The sequence below is a fragment of the Nomia melanderi genome, chromosome 2 (genome assembly GCF_051020985.1).
Source record: "Nomia melanderi isolate GNS246 chromosome 2, iyNomMela1, whole genome shotgun sequence".
Classification (NCBI taxonomy): Eukaryota; Metazoa; Arthropoda; class Insecta; order Hymenoptera; family Halictidae; genus Nomia; species Nomia melanderi.
In genome coordinates, this window is record NC_135000.1 from 28,862,914 (window position 1) to 28,885,091 (window position 22,178).

General features: G+C 46.8%; 1 protein-coding gene across 10 annotated transcripts in view; it reads right to left on the reverse strand.

Moving 5' to 3' along the window:
- Positions 1 to 20,040, reverse strand: part of Shal (potassium voltage-gated channel protein Shal) — a 248,156-nt gene extending 228,116 nt beyond the window's left edge. For 9 of the 10 annotated variants that reach the window (XM_076364750.1, XM_076364741.1, XM_076364744.1 and 6 more), the window contains exon 1: positions 16,020 to 20,040. In XM_076364750.1, coding sequence (XP_076220865.1) covers positions 16,020 to 17,134 — 1,115 coding nt within the window. In that variant the 5' untranslated portion in view covers positions 17,135 to 20,040. The remainder of the gene's footprint in view (positions 1 to 16,019) is intronic. The other variant, XM_076364742.1, reaches the window with a different exon arrangement.
- Positions 20,041 to 22,178: the final 2,138 nt, after the last annotated feature.

Below are 22,178 nucleotides of genomic sequence, written 5' to 3' on the forward strand. Positions count from 1 at the left end.
AACGGGACTTCCGCGTTTTTACGACGACCAGTCACGTTCGAAATCAAATCTACCAGAAACTGCTATCCACTGTCGAATGGAGATAAAATAACACATTTTCACTAGATTTAACACTATTTATTCAACAACGTAACTTCCATCGTTACCAACGAGCTCTTCCCACCGCGATAATTCCCGCTACTAATTCCTGCTACTAATTCCCGCATTCCATTTCCGTCGAATGACTCGTCTCAGGAAACCCGGAATGACGTTCTACAGAATTCTGCCCCCTCGCCGCAGTCCCCCGTTTCTTCGAATTTGATTTAAAATGAAATTACGGTGCAGAGGCGACGGTCGATTCGCGTCCGTTTACCCCCGAAATTCCCATCGATTAAAAAACCATACGAATCCTCGATAAAGCAACGGGACTTCCGCGTTTTTACGACGACCAGTCACGTTCGAAATCAAATCTACCAGAAACTGCTATCCACTGTATAATGAAGATGAAATAACACATTTTCACTAGATTTAACACTATTTATTCAACAACGTAACTTCCATCGTTACCAACGAACTCTTCCCACCGCGATAATTCCTGCTAATTCCCGCATTCCATTTCCGTCGAATGACTCGTCTCAGGAAACCCGGAATGACGTTCTACAGAATTCTCCCGGGTAGACCCAATATTTTCTCCGTCTGCCCCCTCGCCGCAGTCCCCCGTTTCTTCCAATTTGATTTAAAAGGAAATTACGGTGCAGAGGCGACGGTCGATTCGCGTCCGTTTACGATTCCCATGCATACATTCCGTGCCGGCGCCGTAAAGCGGGGCCGTCCGACGATTTAAAGAGTTTTCGAGCGGGAATGCGGGCTCTCGGCCGATGGGAAACTATCGACCGAAGATTGCCCGATAGACGAACCGCCCCCGCCACCCGCCGCGTGATTGAATCCGCTCGCGACGATCTAAAGTCGCGGGGAATTCCGATCGATCGTTCGAGTCCCGGAGCCTGATCCCAGCGACGCGCCCCATAAATTGCGAGCGTATTGTTCCTCGTGAAATTAATGAAGAAACTTCTGGCAGCAGCCCGTGTCCCGGGCTAACCAGATTTTTCAGCCCGCCCCGATATCCGTGTACACCGATGCGAACGGCGCGGGGTTGATTATAAAACCGTGTCACGCGAAATGTAATTGCGTTGTTCTCGTCTGTTACGCTCGGCGACGACGCTCGCGACGATGGGTAATTTTCGGGGCAGATAGTTCAACCCTTTGCTGACGAGGACTCTTTAACCCTTAGCGCTCCAGGTTGTTTTGTAATCTATCGGCAACTGCAACTAATTTTTATAGTATTCCTAGCGAAAATTAGAAATGCAACGTTTCTTCGATCTTTTATTTTCCTTAGTACAAAATTCGGATGTGTGGAAAATCTAATAATTTTAGGATAGTCGCTTTAAGATTCATTAAACTATTTAGTATTATAACTGGTGCAATATTCGAGCCTACAGAGTTTAAAGGGTTCATACTGGAACTACCGAGGAATTGAACCGTTTATTTTCAAAGTAGCTTAAGTTCTGATGAAATATAGACGACATTGCTTGAAACTAATTTAACGAGAATTCACAGATAAATTGAGCAAGAAAGCTATTTTGTTTAAATATTTCACATTGCAAAATATAATTTTAACTTGAAATACTGAATATTCAACTTTAGTTTTGCTGTATCAAACCATTGAAATGAATAGATTATTCAGAATCGTAACCATCACAACGATTAACTTGATTCTTTCTGGAAAATGGACTTCGGCAAACATTTGGAATAACTCATTTGTAATTTATGAACATTAAGGCAACGTTTCTTGAGATTCGAAGTTTCCTAGACTTGTATCTACGTAAATATACAACTTTAATGAGAAATCTCTAGCAGAAACGCCTTCATAATCGAAACACTCGCGAAATAAGGATTCCGAAGTGGGTCATCTTGTCTTCCGGTAATTTTCGAGTAACGCTTCCACGAGTCTCCTCCCTCAAATTCACGCGAAACGCTTCAACAAATATTTCCACGTTCCTTTAACCCTTTGCGGATGTCGATATTTCGACGAGATCAAATTTCCATATTTGGAAGAGTAAGTTGCAAACAATCGATTCAATTGCTCAAACAGCAAGAGATCGGCACGTAGTTACCTGTTTTCCTATCAATTAAGCAACCGATATATAATTTAACTTCATCTGCCGAAGGTTTCGTACATTTCAAAGAATCCGCAAACGGTTAAAAGTATTCCACGCCTCCACAAGGCAGGTTACAGAAACTGCACTTATATTCTCTTGTCCTTGTTCCCCAGATCGAGTCGATTGTCACGCGAACTTGTTTCTTCGCTTGTGACTTCAACCCTTACGGCGTCGCGTACGATGGAAATGCAAAACGAAGGCGGTACAAGCAACATCTCGGGGGAAAGGTGAGAGCCTTATCGATGCTCTAGGTCGAGCGTCCACCTCGCGAAAACCGGGAACAGGGAGAACGCCGGGAATCGAGAGCGCCGATGAATACTTCACCTGAAGATTAAGATCCGCGAAAATAGTCCCATCCCCTGAGGAAACTCGAGCGTCCCGCCTGACTCGCGGACACTCTTATGGTATTAATACTATTTTCAATATATTTTATTTTTAAAAAACAGGAATAGATAATTGAATGAAATATAAATAAATAGGAATGATATAGCTCGCAGTGTACAGGTCTTTTCTCCTCTCTAGTCAACGCAACTCTCAGATCTCTCGCCATCCGCACTTAACCATTTGCACTCGGAAGTTTTCCATTAGAAATATTTTATCATTTTCCGATGAGATAAAGACGATATTTCGTGAAACTGACCTGAAGAGAAATCACACGTACATTGAGGAATAAAGCTGTTTTATTTCAATATTTCTCAGACTGATGCATTATACACAGTATAATATTAAATATCAAATTTTATAGTTTTACTGTACGAAATCAAATGGTGAGTGTCACCTCTCGAGTGCAAAGGGTTAAAAATCATTCTCTCCTCCGCGAGCATTCTTCTTACTCACACTTCCAACAAATTCTCATGCGCACTCATCGTCCTCGCTTGCGTATCCTTCGGAAAGTACCCAGCAACCCTTGGGCCCGGTCTCCACGAGTCCCTTTCTCTTTTACGACCCTCACACTCGCTATCCCACTGTCTTAAACCCACGACGCTACGCTCTTTTCGAACTTCTGGCGCGTCCGATCGGCGAAAATATTCGCCGAAATTCCCCGGCGATGAAGTTCCCAAATGTACCGTGGAAAATTCGAAATCCCCCGCCGAATTGCCGATGCAAAACGCCCGGAGAGCTCCTACGCGACGAGATATCTGTATTTTATACGCCACTTTCTTCGTAAATAGCTCGAGAAATCGCTACGGACTAACAGCTATAACTTTTATCGTGTACTCCCGACCAGAAGCTTATTTCAGCGTCCGTTCGACGCTGGGAGAATATATTCTCCGAACTCTGATCATTATTTGTTTGGTTTGCGTAAAAGGAACGTAAATTATAATACACGATAGTTCGAGAGTCCGTATGATTTTAACGAAAAATATGAATCTCCGGGCTACCTGCTCGTCGACCTCCGGCTTACTCAGTTTCAATTGACCCTTTACTTAACCCCTTGCCGTACAACGACGAGTGAGACTCTCGATGAGGATTTCTATACTGATTTAACAACAATCAATGTTATTCATCACCCACGTCTTCAAATGAAATTTCCACCCGAAGTAGAATGGAAAATTTTGTTGTATTTCTTACGATTGTCGATAGTAACGTATTACACAAGCTTCAATATTCAGAAATATGTGATTTTAACACCTTGCTGTAGAACGACGAGTGAGACTCTTGATAAAGATTTCTAGAGTAATTTAAACAATGTTCATTACCCGCGGATCAAAGCAAACTAATTCGCTATTAACGGTGTATTGTCTTCAAACGAAATTTCCATTTCAAGAATGGAAAATTTTGTTGTATTTCTTACAAATTGTCGATAGTAAAATATTACGCGAGCTTAGTAAATAGTACGCTAAGGGGTTAACGCGAGAAGGTCGCTTCCGTTCCGAAAAAACGCGGCGATTTCGCGGGGACTCGCTGGTTCGCGTCGACCCGCAACGCGCGGCGCAACGATGCCATGATAAAAAAGATAAAACCATGATAAACAAGATACCATTGGATCGTTTCGCTGAAGTGGACGAAGTTGTGGATGCAATTGTTTATCTCCTGAGCGATCGAAGCTCCATGATCAGTGGAGTGCAACCGGTCGACGGTGGATTTTTGGCGACGTAGATCACCGATCGACGAACATCGAATCTCATGTATAGACTGTGAAATTTCAGGATTTTTTATGTATTCGTTGCACCGGGATCTGGATCGCCACGTAATTCGCGCGTTCCCGGCCGGCGTTCCGAAAACAACGGATTCTCGGGGGTTTGGGGGTTGAAAATCGGCCGGGGAAAGGGATCGAAGGGAACGCTCGGCTCGTTTCTTTTTATTTCCTTCGCGGTACGTGCCCGTTATCGACTTCGCCGACGGAGAAACCGAAACCGGAACGCGAGTTTCGCCGGATTACCGGCGACGGGAACGCAAATCGGATTCGGCGAGTAACTTTTATTTATTCCGAATGGGAACGGGGGGAGAAAGCTTCTGTAATGACGCCGTGGGGATCCGGGATACCCGATGGGAGGACTGCGGATCCGAAGGTGATCGTGGGATGATGAGACTGAGTCGGGACGTTTGTACTGGAAACGTTGCACTGAATGCTGAGGGTTCTTACATCGAGCTCCTCGGTTGGAGCAGATGGAGAAGTGATTGTAGAAATGTTCGAGGGCTGGTTAACCCGTTGCCTTATGATTTAATTCTCAACTATGATCGATAGAACTACTTTATTATTGATAATTTACTAAGAAAGAGAACAGATTTAGAAGCATATCGGATATTAATTTTTGCTCCAAAGTATAATAATTAATAATACAAGGATAATATTAAATTCTAATTCAAAGGGATCGAATGATATTCAAGCTAGTTCGATTCTATTTGAAATCTACACTACGTGTCTGACACGTTATTGTAAGGGGTTAATAAGAATACGAATTAATACTGAATTATATATCAATTGTTCAATTAACCCTCTGCACTCCAGAAGTTTTTCACCGGAAATATTCAATATTTTCTAATGAGATACAGACATTTTCTTAGATTGAATTAAGAAATCTCACATGCATCGAGGAAGAGAACTATTGTCTTCCAATATTTCGTACATTGTTGCGTTATACAAAGTTTAATATTAAATATCAGAGTTTACAGTTCTGCTGTGTCATCATTTGGTGACCTAGAGGCGCCTCTGGAGTGCAAAGGGTTAATAGAGACAAACTGCTGATCTCTTGCTGTTCTAACTAGATCATTTCTCCATGACTTGGTCTTTCGTTCGCAGAGGGTTGATAACACTTTACTGATGTCTCGCTGGATCTAGGTATCTCTGTCTAATTTCCCATAGACTTATTCTCGATTAATATTATTAGTGTTAGCACAATTCTACCAAATAGGTTCGAACAGTCTCCTGATCCCTGATTTCCATTTCACAGAAAAAATACATGCCTACCTAAAAACTTGAGAAATGGTAGATAACTGAATCTCAATCGAATTGGAAAGGAATTTCTATACGAATACAGAGTCGAATCGATGGTCCAGCAATTAACGATCTTTCGTTCGTCCATTGGACAGTGGACATGGTTCGACGTGTTTGCCCGGGAATCGGGGCAGCTTCGAAAAGTATCGCGTTAGAACGCAGCTAGAGAAATCCTCGAAGCACCTGTTGATCCTGCTCGTTAAAGTTTGAAGGAACCGACTTGGACTAGCTCGCTTGGGCACGCGAGCGAGCGAGCGGGCGAGCGAGCGAACGAGCGAGGCTGGCCAGGTGGCGCTGACACAGGGAAAAACCGGCGACGTTATTACCCTGCGAGCAAACAACCCCCTTCGACGACTGTTTGCGCAGCGTAACATCCCCTTTCGTAATTGTTCGAACGATAGCGAATCGGGACTAATGTGTGTGCGCCGGCAGTGTTTGCTGCCTGGCTTCGCATGATAAATAAGGCCGTTAATTAAGATATGAAACCGGCGCTGCTTAAAGTATCTAATGGAGAGTCAACACGCTGCATTTGAATCTGCACTTGTAAAGTTATTGGTTGAATCTTTTATTCGTTTCGTATGGACTAGGTTACGTGTGAAATGTATGTATATTATAGTGATTATTTATGTGGGTGAATATTAAGCTTTGATTTCTCACAGGGTTGATGATAGAAATATTATCTTTATTAACCCTTTGCACTCGGACGTTTTTCACTAGAAATATTTTAACATTTTCTGATGAGTTAAAATCGATGTTTAGTGAAACTAAGTCGATGAGAACAAAGCTATTTTATTTGAATATTTCTCAAAATGATGCATTATAGGGAATATAATATTAAATATCAAATTTTATAGTTCTACTGGATGAAATCAAGTGGTGAGAGAAAGTCAGCTCTCGAGTGCAGAGGGTTAATATATTGATATTAATTTTATATCAATGGTAGTAATAATAGGAATAAAATATTAACATAGTGATATTGGTGTTGTCAATAATAATATCAGTATTACTACAATAATAGTAATAATAATAATTATAATAATACCAATAATTTGAGTAAATATTAATCTTCGATTTCTCGCAGAGTTGCTGATGATAGGAATATTGTTATCTTTATTAATATATTGATATTAATTTTATATCAATAGTAGTAAAAATAGTAATAAAATATTCACATAGTGATATTAATGTTGTCAATAATAATATCAGTATTACTACAATAATAGTAATAATAATAATGCCAATAATACCAACATAATAATATCACCATTATCAGCAACATTTTAATACACAGAGCACCCTATAGAATTCCATAAATAGCAGCCAAGGCTGCCACATTAATGCGAAAAAATCCCCCTCGATTTGTTTCACACATGAAGCGAAATTACAAGTGAATAAACATATCCGTCCCTTATTAACCGTGACACCGGCGGCGAAACGCGTTCGAGGAGAAGAGCAAACGGTCCAATAACGAGCCGGGTTCCCAGAACCGTCGCGGATCGGGTAGAATAACGATCGAGCATTTCACGCGGGGCGTTACTGATAAATTCGCGTCGGCCGGAGGTGTTATATTTGTCCGGTCGAAACAATTTAACGGGGCGCGATTAAAATTATCAAAGGCCGTTCGCGCGCGAGCTCGCGAGCTCACGGAAAATCCGTACGGCGGGGACACGCGTGCGCGGGCACGCGTTTGTACACGCGCGCAGAGGAAGAGGGAGAAGGGGAGACGCGAGAGAGGGAGAGAGACAGTTGCCTAAATGGGAATAATTAACGGCGAAAACGTGGAAACGTCGCCTATTATAATTCCATCGACGAAACGCATTTGTCTGGGCAGCGGCATCGCGAGCCGCGTAATAATGGGCCGTCATTATCCTTTAATGAACCTTATACATTCGCCCGCGATCCGTGTTCAGCCGAGTCGTCGGGGAAGTTACTTTAATCAACGAGACATTGTCACCTGTTCCCCGATTAAATTACCGCCAACCTGCGATCGAATGTCGGCCGCGAGTGAAACTTTACGAGTTTTAAACGACCCCGCGCCAAGTGGGAAAAAGGGAGACGTGAGGTGTATGACGGATTTATCGCCATTAGGAAAATTCACCGGTTTGAGTAGCTTCCTCTGATGCTCGCACCGGGAAATCGGGTATTTGGGAAGGAGAGTAGTGGAATTTATGGCAACGAGCGTTCGGTTGAATTTCGTGTGGAGATTTTGTTGTGGAAGTTGGTCATTTTGAGTGAAGATTTTTGTTGCGGAAGTTGGTCATTTTGAGTGAAGATTTTTGTACTAAAACTTGTTCATTTCATGTGAAGATTTTTGTGGTAAAACTTGTTCAATTTGAGTGAAGATTTTTGTGGTAAAACTTGTTCATTTTGAGTGAAGATTTTTTTGGTGGAACTTGTTCACTTTATGTGAAGATTTTTGTTGTGAAACTTGTTCATTTTGAGTGAAGATTTTTGTTGTGGAACTTGTTCATTTTGTGTGAAGATTTTTGTTGTGGAATTTGTTCATTTTGTTTGAAGATTTTTGTGGTAGAACTTATTCAGTTTGAGTGCAGATTTTTGTGGTGAAGCTTGTTCATTTTGTGAAGATTTTTGTGGTTAAACTTGTTCATTTTGTGTGAAGATTTTTGTGGCAAAACTTGTTCATCTTAAGTGAAGATTTTTGTGAAACTTCTTCATTCCGAGTGTTGGTAGGGTGTTAATCTGAACGATCTAATAGCGAGGGAATGTCTAGACTGGATTAAAGAAGCAACATTCCAAGGTTACTGACGATTCATTCGTATTTATCCTTCTGCTTCGAGCATCCAAGTTCGATGGGGATATAACAATAAATCACTAGAGCACACGTGTTTAAGATACAAAAGTGAACAGGTTACCGATAACCAGACAACAAACTCGACGCGAGCATCCCGACAAGCGTACAAGATTTAACAAGACCCGATATTTTATTTATAACCCCTCGAATCGGCGGGAATAAATATCTATAATTCCCCGTTCGTCGAATGAGGATCCGCGGTTCACTAATAATGTTCCTCGGCGATATCCGGAGTAAACGAATAATACAGCGGAGGAAACTGAATAATGACGACGGTGGCAATCGAGACACTGTTCTCCGAACGAAGTGGATTCAATACATTATTCCATCGATTCGCGTTATCAGTGACCATTTTAGTCCTCGCATTAGCAACCGAAATGTTTGTACTTCCCGAAACATCGGTGTTACAGTATTTTGCATGGACCGACGCACAAATGCTCCAGAAATGGAAACTCGAAGGAATTTTGTCTCTGGCAACGGTGCAAATCGTTCGAAAGGTTCTCGACCTTCCTCTATACGAATTTCCAGCTGAAACTACCTTCCCATGGATTTAGCACTAAAACTACCACAGGGGTCAAATGACCCATGGTGTCTTCTTTTTGCAATTAGAAGGGTAACAAATGTTTCTCTGAGAAACTATTAAAGAAATTCCTTTACTACGCAAATTGAATTGTAAATCAATTAAAGTCTGAACACTCTTGGAGTTTCTATAGCGAAATTTTCAAAAGTCAATTGAAGTGCTCGGTAATTTTAGTGTTAACGCGTTGAATGCCAACCAAATCGAATTAATAATTCACGTAATGAAACGATGATTATCCGACGTTTCTATATTACAAACAATGCTATCTAATACGACGACATTCGGCTAGACGAACGCGCAATAATAACAATGCAGTTCAATCAAATGATTTGATATTCTATTTTTTCCATTTCGAGTATTCCGTACGAAATCACGTGGCATTCAACGTGTTAATCAGCTACTATCCGCGTCCACGCGGTAATTCCGTGATTCCGTTTCGGCTAGACACGATTGGGCCGAGTATTTCGGGAAAAAAACCAAGGTCGGATGTTTGGAATAATCAGCGATTGGTTTATGAACCCGTTCGTTCATCGACCGAACGATCCCCAAGCGAGTCAAGCTCGCATTTTACATTCTTGACTGACAGGGTACAGCGGAAAGCTATCTGCGAGCGAGAAATCTTGAAAGTTCGACGAACGTGGACTACCTCCCACGCGTGAGACGTTTTTCTGCGTCGGTGTCGACTCATCGGATTCGACGTAAGGTTCGGTAATTATCGAGTAATCTGCAAGTAGCTGATACAGCAACTTTAACGCTAACGCGGTGAAATTGAGCGGTTCGATTGACTTTTTGAAATTGTAGAGGATCTTCGAGGGTGCATCTACCGAGACTTTGATTGATTTACGATTCAGTTTGCGTATTGTTAACACTTTGACTGCCACGTCACCCGAATTCAGATGACACCATTTTTTAAACTCAAACATTAATTTTGTTGCATGTATGAAGTATAAGAAGAACAGAGCAGTTATAAAGAATCCTGAGTTTTTAGTTTCTACTTTATTAAGAAAATTATTTTCACCGCATAGGTATTCCGATGAGTGTTTATTTGGCAGTCAACGTGTTAAAAGAATGTCTTGAATAGTTTCTCAGAGAAATATCTGTTATCTTTTCAATAATTGCAAAAAGAAGAAGTCAAGAATGAGTGATTCTGACACGTCTGTTAGGGTTAGAGTGAAAAAACACTTGGCTGCTACAGTTAGCAAGAAAATGTCCAGTCTGGGCGTGAGTCAACCGTGACCTACATTTCAGTTTTTATCGGTGTCAATAAACAGCACGTAAAAACGTAAATATCGTGTGCTTGTTAAACGAATCGTCCGTAAACTGTGCGGTACGTAACAAATAGACAGCGCAACAGCGCACTTGGAATATTTTCGTGCATAAACGCTTCGCGTATGCATCTACATCGCTGCATCATTCTTCGTATCACCCAACTGTTACCTTACACGCAACAATCTCGCGTTCTCAACTGGCAACGTGTTGGAGAATCAATTTTCGAGTCAAGAATCCCGAAACTTCGCTGTAACGTACGCAATCCGCCGCGAGTTACTCGTTTATTCAGCAAACAGCGTCACTGATCAGACATCCGAGTCAACGAGTCTCCGGGTAACAGAATTCTCGAACCAAAATAGCTAAAAATACCATAGAATTGTAGAATTATAGACACTATGACATGCACAACCTGCCATGAATTGCCATTTTATCTATCAAACAACTTTATCGATCAATCTTCTGAATGAATGAATTTCTATGTAACAATCTTTGAACCAAACTGGATCAGACACTGTGACACTACATCAGACGAACAAAATAGTTAAAAATACGACAGAACGGCGAAAGTATAGACACTATAACATTCAAAACTTATCACAAATTATCCATTTTATCCATCAAACATCCGAATGAATGGATCTCTACGTAATCCTTGAACCAAACTGGATCGAACACTGTGACACTACATCAGACGAACAAAATAGTCAAAAATACCATAGAATTGCAAAAGTATAGACACACTATGACATGTGCAACCTGCCATGAATTGTCCTTTTTATCTATCAAACAACTTTATCGATCAATCCTCTGAATGAGTGGATTTCTATGTAACAATCCTTGAACCAAACTGGATCAAACACCGTGACACTACATCACACAGACAAAATACCTAAAAATACGTCAGAATGGCGAAAGACAGGGCACGTGTGCTCGCCGTGCCTTTTTACGCTATCCTAAATATCGTATTGGATTACTGGGGATCGGATCCGTGACGCGGAAGATCTACGGAGCCCACGGAGTTGGCTGTCGCCAGTGAACACACCAGACGGACCAACGACCACCGGCTGCGTGACTGAGATCACGCTGGCTGTCAGCTGTCCGCGCGAAAACGAAACGAAAATACCATTGACACAGATTTCGGGCCGGGGTCAGAAATAGAGGGCCTGGGTCTCGCTTCCGGGACCGGAAACGGGACGGTCCTAGCTTCGGTTCTTTCGCTAGGGTCTGGGCTAGCTTCTAATTGCTGCCTACCTGACGCGGTAATGAATATCAACCCTTTGCGGACAAATATCCTCGTGTCGGCTGGATGAAATTTCCACGCTGCGACGACTAAGTCGCAAACAAATGATTTAATTACTTAAACAGCAAGAGATCAGTGTATAGTTCCTGTTTCTTCTATTATTTAAGCAACTGATGTATAATTTAGCTGGATTTGCTGAAGGTTTCCTATACTTTAAAGAATCTTCTTTCGCAAAGAAGACTAAGTCGCAAACAAATGATTTAATTACTTAAACAGCAAGAGGTCAGTGTATAGTTCCTGTTTCTTCTATTATCTAAGCAACTGATGTATAATTTAGCTGTATTTGCTGAAGGTTTCCTATGCTTTAAAGAATCTTCATTCGCAAAGGGTTGAAGTTGCAAAATTTGGAGACAGTCTTTTGATGACAGTCTTTTTGACACCTAGTTTCTTCAAGTCTCACTAAGAACATCATTCTAATAGAGCACTAATTACACTGCTACATAGCTAATCAGTCCATTCTAGCCACAATTAATTCATCGTTTCGCAGCTACCACCATTACAAACCCAAAATCGCAAACTTGATATCGACAGCCTTCAACGATTCCTTTACACCTGATATTCTACGTTAATCAACAATCACATAACAAACACAGACCAAAATAATCCAAATGAAGGACAAACTGCAGAGTAGAAGTTTAAATTGAAAATTGAAATCCGCAGAGCTAAAACTGAATAGGCTAGGTCTCAAAGCTTCATCAGCGACGTGTCGGGGAACGTGGATGTATTCGACGCCGGATCAAAAATAGAAAGTTCGCTTCCGGGACCGGAAACGGAACGGTCCTCGATCCGCTCGCAAAAGGTGACGCGGGAGCTCGCGCCGAGCCGTCTATCCCGCGGGAACATTAATATTTCTCCCAGTGTTCCGCGGCTCCTCCTAACTCCGCGCCCGGAAACTTTCCGAACGGATGATTCCGTAACTTTTTCAGCGCTGGAGGTACCGCCGAAAGATCATGCTCGGCGGGCGTGCATGATTCAGGGACGGGCCGAGTCTCCGGCGTCTCGGACGCTTCGGTTTTAGCAGCGCGGATACAAGGAACGCTGAATCTTTCAGCGCTTTGTGCGCCGTCCCTACCAGCGTACAGCAGTCCCTAGCAGCGCTAAATTCGGAGCTAAGTGGCCCGAGAATAGACCGGGTCGGGACAATTAGAGATACAAGTTCGACTTGTAACTATCGATACAGTCGCCCGCTGGCCTGACTTTCGCCGGACGTATCGTTTCCGGGGCAGCTCTCTTGGCAGCGGACGTTTCGCTTTGATAATTGTTGTTTGCGAGATTTTAAAGATTTAGGGTCTGGATCGTTCCGTTGGAACGTAAGTTTTGAAGTGTAGAAATTTAATATAATTCGTGTTGTTTTTGAATTCAGGTGATCTGATAGGTGAACAGGTAGCTAATTTAGGTAGCTGAACAGGTAGCTAATTCGGGTAGCCAGATGAATATATGATTCAAGTAGCTGCACAGGTAGCTAATTTAGATAGCTAATTTAGGCAGCTAATTGTAGCGACTAATTCATGAACAGGTAGCTGAGCACGTAGCTAATTCATGTAAACAGATTTAGTCATCTAGCAAATTCGGATATACTTTATCGAGTTAACCCTCTATAGACTGAATTTTTGTTCATGATTATAACAAAATCCATGCAGTTAAAATTAATACATATCCACATATGAATACGAATTAACAGTGTATTCAATAGTTTCGATAATTTCATCCAATGAATATATTTTATAACTTTCAAGTTACGACGTTAAACTTTCACGCCTAAGCGTATATTAGTTTCAGTTAACTGATTACTTAATTTTATTCGCCACTTTCAGTGCAAAATGAAATAAATCAACAAGATGCCAATATACTGATACCTGACTTCAAAGTTACGTGGGCCTATAGAGAGTTAATTAGCTAGTAGAATGCAAGGGATCAGAGTATAATACGAATTTATTATGGAATATCGAATATTGTAGATATTATCAACTGATAGAACATAGACGATTGTTCACTAGAAAACAAATGATAGAAGCGTAATTTGAATATAGTAGAGATACAGTAAACTCATTACGGAGTATCAAATTTCATCGATCAACATCAGTTTTATCAACGAAATAAACGAGGAAGCAAACAATTGATCGTTCAAAGAAAAAACTACAAGTACTCGAAGCACAGTTGACAAGATACTAACATACACGACCAAATATTAACGTCCGACACTTACAGAGGGTTAACTTACGTTATTTCCTACTCATACATTCTACGCAGGAGACTAGGATATTATATTTAAGTTAGCTCTTCCGAATATTCTGGACAGCAGAAACATTCGAATGTTTCGTAAACATGGTCGAAGAAATGGCCCGAGTCATTCTACGGTCAAGATCCGTCGAATCTTAGCTGTTCCATTCCGTTCGACGCGGTTTTCCAAGATACACAGACAAACAAGAAATCCCGCATTAACCTTCGAGGGATGCTCCCAACCGAACGCAGCGAAAGAAAATCGTCCGACACTTTTAGCTAGGTTCCCGCTAAACCGCGGGGCTGGAAAAAAGTCGGAATTCCCGACTTACCGAAGTTTCCTTACAGTCGAGACGAAACGAAACGAAACGAAACGAAACGGGACGACATCGGGACGCTTGTGCCTCGGAGGAAAGCTCAAAGAGAATGGAGAAGAATACAGTTCACGGGGTGGAAGGAATTTCGTGGACGACGGTGGGCAAGAAAGTCTCGTCTCGGTGAAGAGAAACAAAGGAACGTCGTCCGCCAGGATCGTTCAGCGTTGGATCGGCTGGCTTAACGGCTATGGACGTTCAAATTTACACAACGGGCAACCTCGCTACCGAGCTAATACTTCTATATTTCTTTTATATTTATACATTCAGTCGCTGAACATTAAGGAGATGCTAATATTCCGCCCGTAAAGGCACTGAACAGTCTTTCCGTATTTTCAACCCTTCAATCTCCACGACGATCGTAAATTCTAGATTCCAAGCTTCAATTGATTCAAATCTGAATCGGGGGTGATTGACAATGGCAATTGTGTCGTTAATTAACCCGTTGCCCTCCATTGAACATTGTAAGATAGGTCGATTACTCTGTTTTCAATGGAACATTAAAATACGCGTTTTTAAATGATAATCTTTAACTTGCCCTACGAGTGAGACTCATGAAGATTTTCAACACGATTCAACAGATATGTATTAGTTCATTCGAATTCAAAGTAAATATTATTCCTCTGTAATCAACTATTATACTTAAAAGGAAATATAGGCATATGCTTAGAATTTTTCTCTTTCCCAATAAATTATTAATGACTAAGTAGCCGTATTCAGAGTTCAGAATGAAATAGGCCAATAGAATAATAATTACTTTACATATGACGTACAGGTAGTACGAGGATTTACACGAAATATTCTTCAATCGATCAGGGTTGAGAAAGGAGTTAATAAGTTAAGGTTAATCACAACTCGCGCCATTGTCAACGCTGGAGTAGCTGGTCGGTCGTAGTAAAACTGAATCGGAGTTGAAAGGTCACATTAAAAAATTGCTCGGAGTGCGGAGGGTTGAAGGTTTTCATGCCAAGTTCCCCGATAAAACCGTCAAGACGTTCGGGTAACCGTTGAAAAGGACAAACGAGAATTTCGAGCGGTTTCATGGACGGTTCCCAGTGGTTAAGGGTTAAGTCGCGGGGAAGGGCGGTTTATGACGAAAGGGCGGGGGCGAACGAAAGAAATTGTCGGCGGGGTTTCGGGGTCGGTGGTTCTGTCGCGGATATTTAGAGGAAGCTGAAGGCGAGGCCCTTCTTCGGGGTAAAAAGGTCGACAACGACCTCTGTTAAAAATATCACTGGAGACCGGTGCTTGTCGCAGCTTCGGGCGGTTTACACGGAGCCAATTACTTTCGTGGAAGCTCCGTGAGCCTCGCTCAAGAATACGTGTTATCCCGGAGACTCGATTCGATCCGTGCGTTCTCGATAAGTCTCGGGGCCGAGGTGGAGCAGGAAGTTCAATGGATACAGAGCGAGAGCGTAATGATGGAGTGGATGGGAAAGACAGATGCTCGCGTGGAAATACATGAAAATAGTCGTTAACCGAAAAGTTCTCAATGAACTTTTCGTTTGATGGATACCTTGCTAATTACAAAATAAGAGAAATGATTCCTCTCAAGACACAAGAATTATCTTTCATCGCCTGTATCAAGATCGTCGAATTAAAAACTCGATTTAGATAGAGTTTCACTTCGCACAGCGGTCAGCTCTATAGTCATTAGGCTCTGATCGAATTCTACTCAGCGTTACGTTCGTAGAACGTATTAATTAATGCGTCTAGAGTAACAGTAGCCCAGCACGAAGACCGCTCGGCGAAGCATCAGAGAAGAATCGACAGTTATCGGATTTCCAGAGGAAACGCATAGAGAGAAAAGCTGAAAAGAGTACTCACCCCAAAGTGGTCATAGTCACGATGGTGTACCAGAAAGCAGCGGGTATCGACGTGAAGTTCGTCCCGTCGACGTTCTTCTCCGCGTAGAACATGACGGTGGCGAATATGATGATGGCCATGGCCAGGGAGAATACGAGGAAGCCGAGCTCGGACGCGCACGACTTGAGCGTGTAGCCGAGGATCCGCAGACCCTGCGAGTGCCTGGAGAACTTGAAGATCCGGAACACGCGGAAGACGCGCAACGTGACGAACGCCCCGGATACGTCGTCGTTGTCGGTGATACCGAGGCCGATGTAGTACGGCAGTATGGCGACCACGTCGATGATGGACATGACGGACCTCGCGAACTTGCAGCGGCTCGGCGCCGCGAACAGCCTGAGCAGGTACTCCGCGGTGAATATCATCACGCACGCGGTGTCCAGACAGAAGAACACGATCTTGTAGCGTTCGCCGCATGAAAGCGTGCCGGCGCGTCCCGGACGATTACCGCACGGCACGGTCTCGACCACGTTCGCCAGCACGCTCACGGCGATGAAGAACCCGGTCACATAGTAGAAGACCAGCGCAGCCGTCGAGATGTGCGGATTCTGGAAGGCCCTCCACATCTTCTGCCTGATGTCCGGCAGCTGTTGGAGATTCTGGTCGCCGTTCTCGCTGAGCTTGTCGTCCATCAGCCTCTCGGCGTTCTCGCGCTTCCTGTCCCGGTAGTCCTCGTAGCAGCAGTCGCCGATCACGTCCGGCAGGATGCCGAAGAACGCGAGCTCCTCGTCGTAGCTCGTCAGGCACTCGTGCTTCGGATAGTGGAGCTTGCCGGTCCGATAATAATTCAGTATGTGACGAAAGATGTCTGGATCACGGTCGAAGAAGTACTCCTTGCTCTCCTCGTCGTAGAAGAACTCGCGCTCGTTCGAGCCGAGAAGAGTGTCCGGATACTTCTCGAGGGTGTTCCGCCATGTCTCGAAGCGGCGACCGCTGACGTTGATCAGCAGCTTCTCGTCGTCGGCCTTGCGGCGATCCTTCGGGATCGGCGGCGGCGGCAGCGGATGCGTGGCGATCGGCACCCAGCCGATCGCTGCGGCGCGCGCGAACGGCAGCCACGCTGCCACCGAGGCCATGCTCGACGGTGGTATAACTCCGCTGCGATCGCCGAATCTTCCACCACCTTTCCCACCGCCTCGACAGCACCGGGCTCTCTCCTTGCACCCGTGTTACCCGGCGAGACAGGCTCCCTTTGACACACCGGATACCTCGAGAAGACTTCTCTCTCCCTTCTGTGTACGCTATACGCGCGGCTATGCGTCAGCTCGGGCGAGCCGAAGGACCTTGTCCCCGGGGAGCAAGAGTATCCTCGCGCTAGGACGCTTAGATCCCCAGAATTCGGTAACGTTTACACCTGTCCGAGTATCTTTGTGCCGTTATCCCATAGGGCGCTCCGTTCATCCCCCGCTCGGAACGACCTGATCAGGCTCGACCCTCGAATCCTCTGTAGCTCTGTCTTCCGCTTGCCCGGGGCAGCTGTCGCTGGCCAGCGACGCCTTGATCCGCGAGCTTTCGTCTCCTGGGAGAGACCACTGCGAGCCGAATAGTCCTGAACAGCGTCTTTAGCGAGGCCGAGCGAACGCGGGCCCGCTCGCCATCCGACCCGGGTCTCTATTAGCTGATCGTCGAACGGCGACGTTCCCACCAGCAACGCGTCGACGTCCGCGGCCACCACGCCGGCAAAGGGACCGCGACCCTACGACCGTGCACGACCACCAAGTCCGTCATCGTAGCACACCATTCCTCCGGCGTTCAGCAGCAGCACTAGATTCTCCGCGACTATTACGAGCGGCGGCGTACACCCGAGCAACCGGCGCAGGAACGCGAACACCGCGGCAACCGATCGCCTCCTGGCAGCCTGCCCTCCAACATCATCGATACGGCACTCACGGTGCTCGCTCGACCGTCGTCCCTCCCGCTGTCCGTTTCGCTAGGGTATCCGTGGACCTCTCTCGCAGAGATCTTCCACCTGTTCGACCACTCCGCTCCGTGACTAAGAACCGCGATCCGCGTCTGCTGCCTCGTTGCCCTCGAGAATCATCGGGACGATCGCTGCGCTACATCCTCGAGCACGCTGGGTCGCAGAACCTTCCGTATCCCTTCAGACGGCGAACGCACGGCTCTCGCACGCGTCGCGGAACATGCTTCTCCCCGTTGCCCGTGGAATCGACGCGGTCTCGGCGTTGTCGACTGGTCCAGGATCCTCGTGCTCCGGCTAACGCGCGTTTCCCCCGACGTTCGTCTCCGACATCGTCGCGGAACGGAGGGAGAGAGAGCGAGCTCTGAAAGCGTAACCAGCGGTTCGAGGTCTCTCCCGAGTTTCCAACCAACAGACACTGAACCGAATCGATGTCGTCGAACGGCAACAGTTCCCAGGGACTCGTGTCTCAGCGTCCGTCGAACGGCACCGTCGCGATCCCCGCGGTAATTGTACTCGCACGGCTCCCGAGCATCGTCCGCGACAGCCCGGACGACGCGAGCACGATGGCCCGGTGAATCAGCGGATCAGCGGCCCGTAACAACGTTCCTCGGCACGCGCGAGCTTTTTTTACCCGGTCGCGAGGCGGTCCACAGCGGAGCGCGGCAGAGCGAGGACCACCACGCGCTCTCCCTCCGTGTGTCCGGTGGCAACGTCAGAGCGACGAGGCGCGCGAGTGAAAAGCCCCTCACCGGTCGCGCAGATGTTTTCCTCTCTCAGCCACGGAGGCCTCGCCGATAGACGGCACGTCGCATGCGTCACGGCGGCAGCGGCAGCAGCTTCTCTTCCTCGTGACGGCCGCGCGGACAACTCGGAACCACCGGTGGCGGTGTGCCTCTCACTCTCCCTCTCTCTCTCTCTCTTCTCTCTCCCTTTAATCACGTAGAACACCTCCGCTATTCCGGCGACGTGTACGATCCCCGGCGTTCCCACGACGCGTCCAACTCGCCGCCACCCTTTCGCTCCAGCATCTCCGGTTTCGGGGTCAACGCGGAACCGGCCGGAGCACGGGTACTTCGCACGATCCACCACAGAAATCCTCTTCGTCCTCTTCCTCGGCGGGGCTGGAAGGTAACGCACGGTCGATCGAAGTCTGACGGAGGGGATGGGAGGGCGCGGGAGGGGATGAAAAAGCCGGTGTCTACGGGCCCCGGTGACTCCGGGGGAAACAGTCTACCACTTGTCCAGCTCCCGAGGCGATCAGTCCTTCTACACACTCGAGGTCACGATCCTGCCCGCGGCATCTAGCCTCCGATCACGGCGGCCCGTCTCGTCATCGTCCGCTTCGGGGTGGACCGGCGTCGGCACGGCCTGTCGGGCATGCTCTCCACTTCAACGGAGCGGCAGCAGCAACGTGTCCGGCGTGGTCGAGGAGGCAGCGTCCCGGTGGTTGTCGGCGGCGTCGCGGGCCGAGCCCCTCGCGCGGATCATCGTCCGCGCGAACGCGGAAACGGAGAGGCGTCTCGGCGAGACGAGATGAGAGATTACGGGCGGGAGACGGTGAAAGGGGGGGAGAGAGAGAGAGAGAACGGTCGGGGGTGGAGGAGAGAGAGAGAAAGTGGGCGAGTATCGAAGGGGTGTGAGAGAGAGAGATATCTATATATATATATATACGGATAGACGGCACAGTCCGACGTTGCGTGGGATGAATCCGTGGGTGTCTCTGTTTCGTTTCCCGTGTGTATTCCTGTACGTGTGGGTGGCCGGTAGGTGTTCCTGTGTCCGTGTCCGTGTGTGTGCGTGTGTGTGTGTGTGTCGACGGTGTAGGTGTGAGTGTGTGCGCGCGCGCGGTGTGCGTCTGTCGGCTCGCAAGGAAGCAAGCAAGCAAGGCGGGCGGAACACGTTTCGAGCTGGGTCTGGTAACCGCTCGGTTGGCGACTCGCGACTGAGCTGGTGGTGCGGTATCGGTCGCCGCTAGCTCGCTCGCTCGCTGCTGGCTCGCGCGGTCGCGAGGTGGCCGGCACCTCCTCTCTCCGGAAGGGAAGCGTGCTGCTCTCGAGGCTCGAGCCGCCGGAGCAGCCGCGACGCAGCGCCGAGCGAACGGTCACCTAGCCAAGGTCCAAATTGATTTTTACGTCGCGGCGGCGGTGGCGACGCACGACGGCGTCCCGACGCGGCGGCGAACCGCTTCCCCGTTGCCCGGGCAACCCTCATCTATGACGTCATCCGTCCCTCCTCTCCTTCGACAACCCTCCCAGACTTTCAACCCCCTACGCGAGGGACGCGCTCCTCTCCCTTGCGCCGGGGAGCGGATCTTCGGCGGTCCTCTTCGAGATTCTGTCTTCTTCCCCGCGTTCTTTCCCCTGCTGTCTTTCGTCCTTCTCGCCCGCACCGCGGGCTTCTCTTCGACGCTACTTCAACCCCCTCGCGAGAACCTACGCTCTCCTCCTGCGAAATTATCTGCGCGATTTTCCGAGTAACTCGCTCTCCTCCGCTGCTCCTCCATCCGACGGCTTCCCCTCCTTCTCTTGTTGTTGTTTTTGCGGAGTCTCTTCCTCTTCTTCTCGCCGGTATTTTAACCCCTCCGCGATGGCTCCTGAATATCCACTATCTCGCCATCTTCCCTGGATTCTCCCTTTACGCGCTCGCGCGTCTTATTCCGGTTTAAAAGCTTCTCGAGACCGTTCAGGATAGAAAAACGTGGAACGATGAGAACGAAACTCTGTCTCCGACTGTAAATATTCTATGAGTGTCAGACGGTTCACGAAGGACACTCCCTTCCGTGATCATTGTTTACTCTCATACGTCGCAGGCCCGAGTATTCGAACCTCGCGTCCGAGCGATTGACATTCCTAATTTCCTTTTCACTCGTTAATCCTGTCCCCCGTCGGACTCTGAAAACCGTTTAGTCGCCTGTTCAACGCCTCGACTCTTATCCGCTCGCACTTTCCTCGGTTCAGCTTCTCGCCGCCGAGAATGTAGGTTTATGGGACTGCGCGGCCGGTCCTCGCTCACGCGCGACTCTCCAATTATTCCGCGATTTTAATTTGAAGCTGAGCGTCCCGCTGTTTGGTCTCGGCTCATTGAATGCCCCCGTCCTGGACGAAGAAATCCGAAACGCATGCGAAACACTTGTATCCTCGATTCTCAAACTCCCTAAACATCCGGAAAGAGGCCAAGGCGTTTCAAGGGCGGATCAAGCGAATAACAAACGCCTTGTTATCGACGTCTCGCAGAAGATAGAAAATAAAAAATTCACTCGGCGTCCAACAGAATAACTTCCACGATCCTCGAATCCGGTGTCAAGAGGAAACGCGTTCGCCTTCCATTCGCTTAACGCAGCCGCAATTATCCCTCCGCGGAGAGTAGACCGCGTGCATTCATAATAAATTCGGAACGCGGCGAACCGTGGGCAAGGCGGAAGCTCGAAGAAACCGCGCTGAATATTTATATCCTGTCCGTATTCCGTATAACCGATCCGCGGGGCAATACAAATTCGCATAAGCTCGACCGCGGGTCTATTCATCGCTGAATCCCCGCATCTACAAGAATCATAGCGATGAAACGCGGCAGCGGCGAACGTTTAAAGAGCTTTCGATCCGCGGATAACGAGGCTGCTGCGTCGGCGAGGGGCAAATAAAAACCGCCCACCCCGAAATGCGCAGGGTTTCAAGTCCTTCCTTCTTCGAGCACCGTTGAAGCTTCATTTGTAAAAGTACCATTTCATGTAACAATACGGTACTCCGGCTGATTGCGTTACACGTACCGTCCCCGTGCAAACGGTATCTTATTTCCCGCCGAGGCTCACGCAGCCGCGCGCGCGGCCCGAATCTTCATTGTCGAACCAATTACGCGTTACCTCTGGCCCCTCGCTTGCCAGCCTCATCCGCGTTTACGCCGCGCGGCCCTGTTTCTTCCGTTTCTCGTCGAGAACCGCTCCCCATCCTCCGTCGTCTTTCCATCGTTTTTCCAGCGTCTCCCAGTTGCTTCTTTTTACTCGGTTCCTCTCTTCCTGTTCCTTATTTCCCGCCGCGCGTCTTGTTATTGCCGCTCTCGAGTCCTAATCCGCTGTCCACCTTTCCCGGCGAAATCCTCGAGGCTCGGCTCTTCTCCTTCTCTTCAGCTTCGATTTTTATTATCGAAGCAGCTCGTGACGGTCTCGAGTTCCTCTTCCCACCGAGCCATCAGTTTTTCGCGTCCTC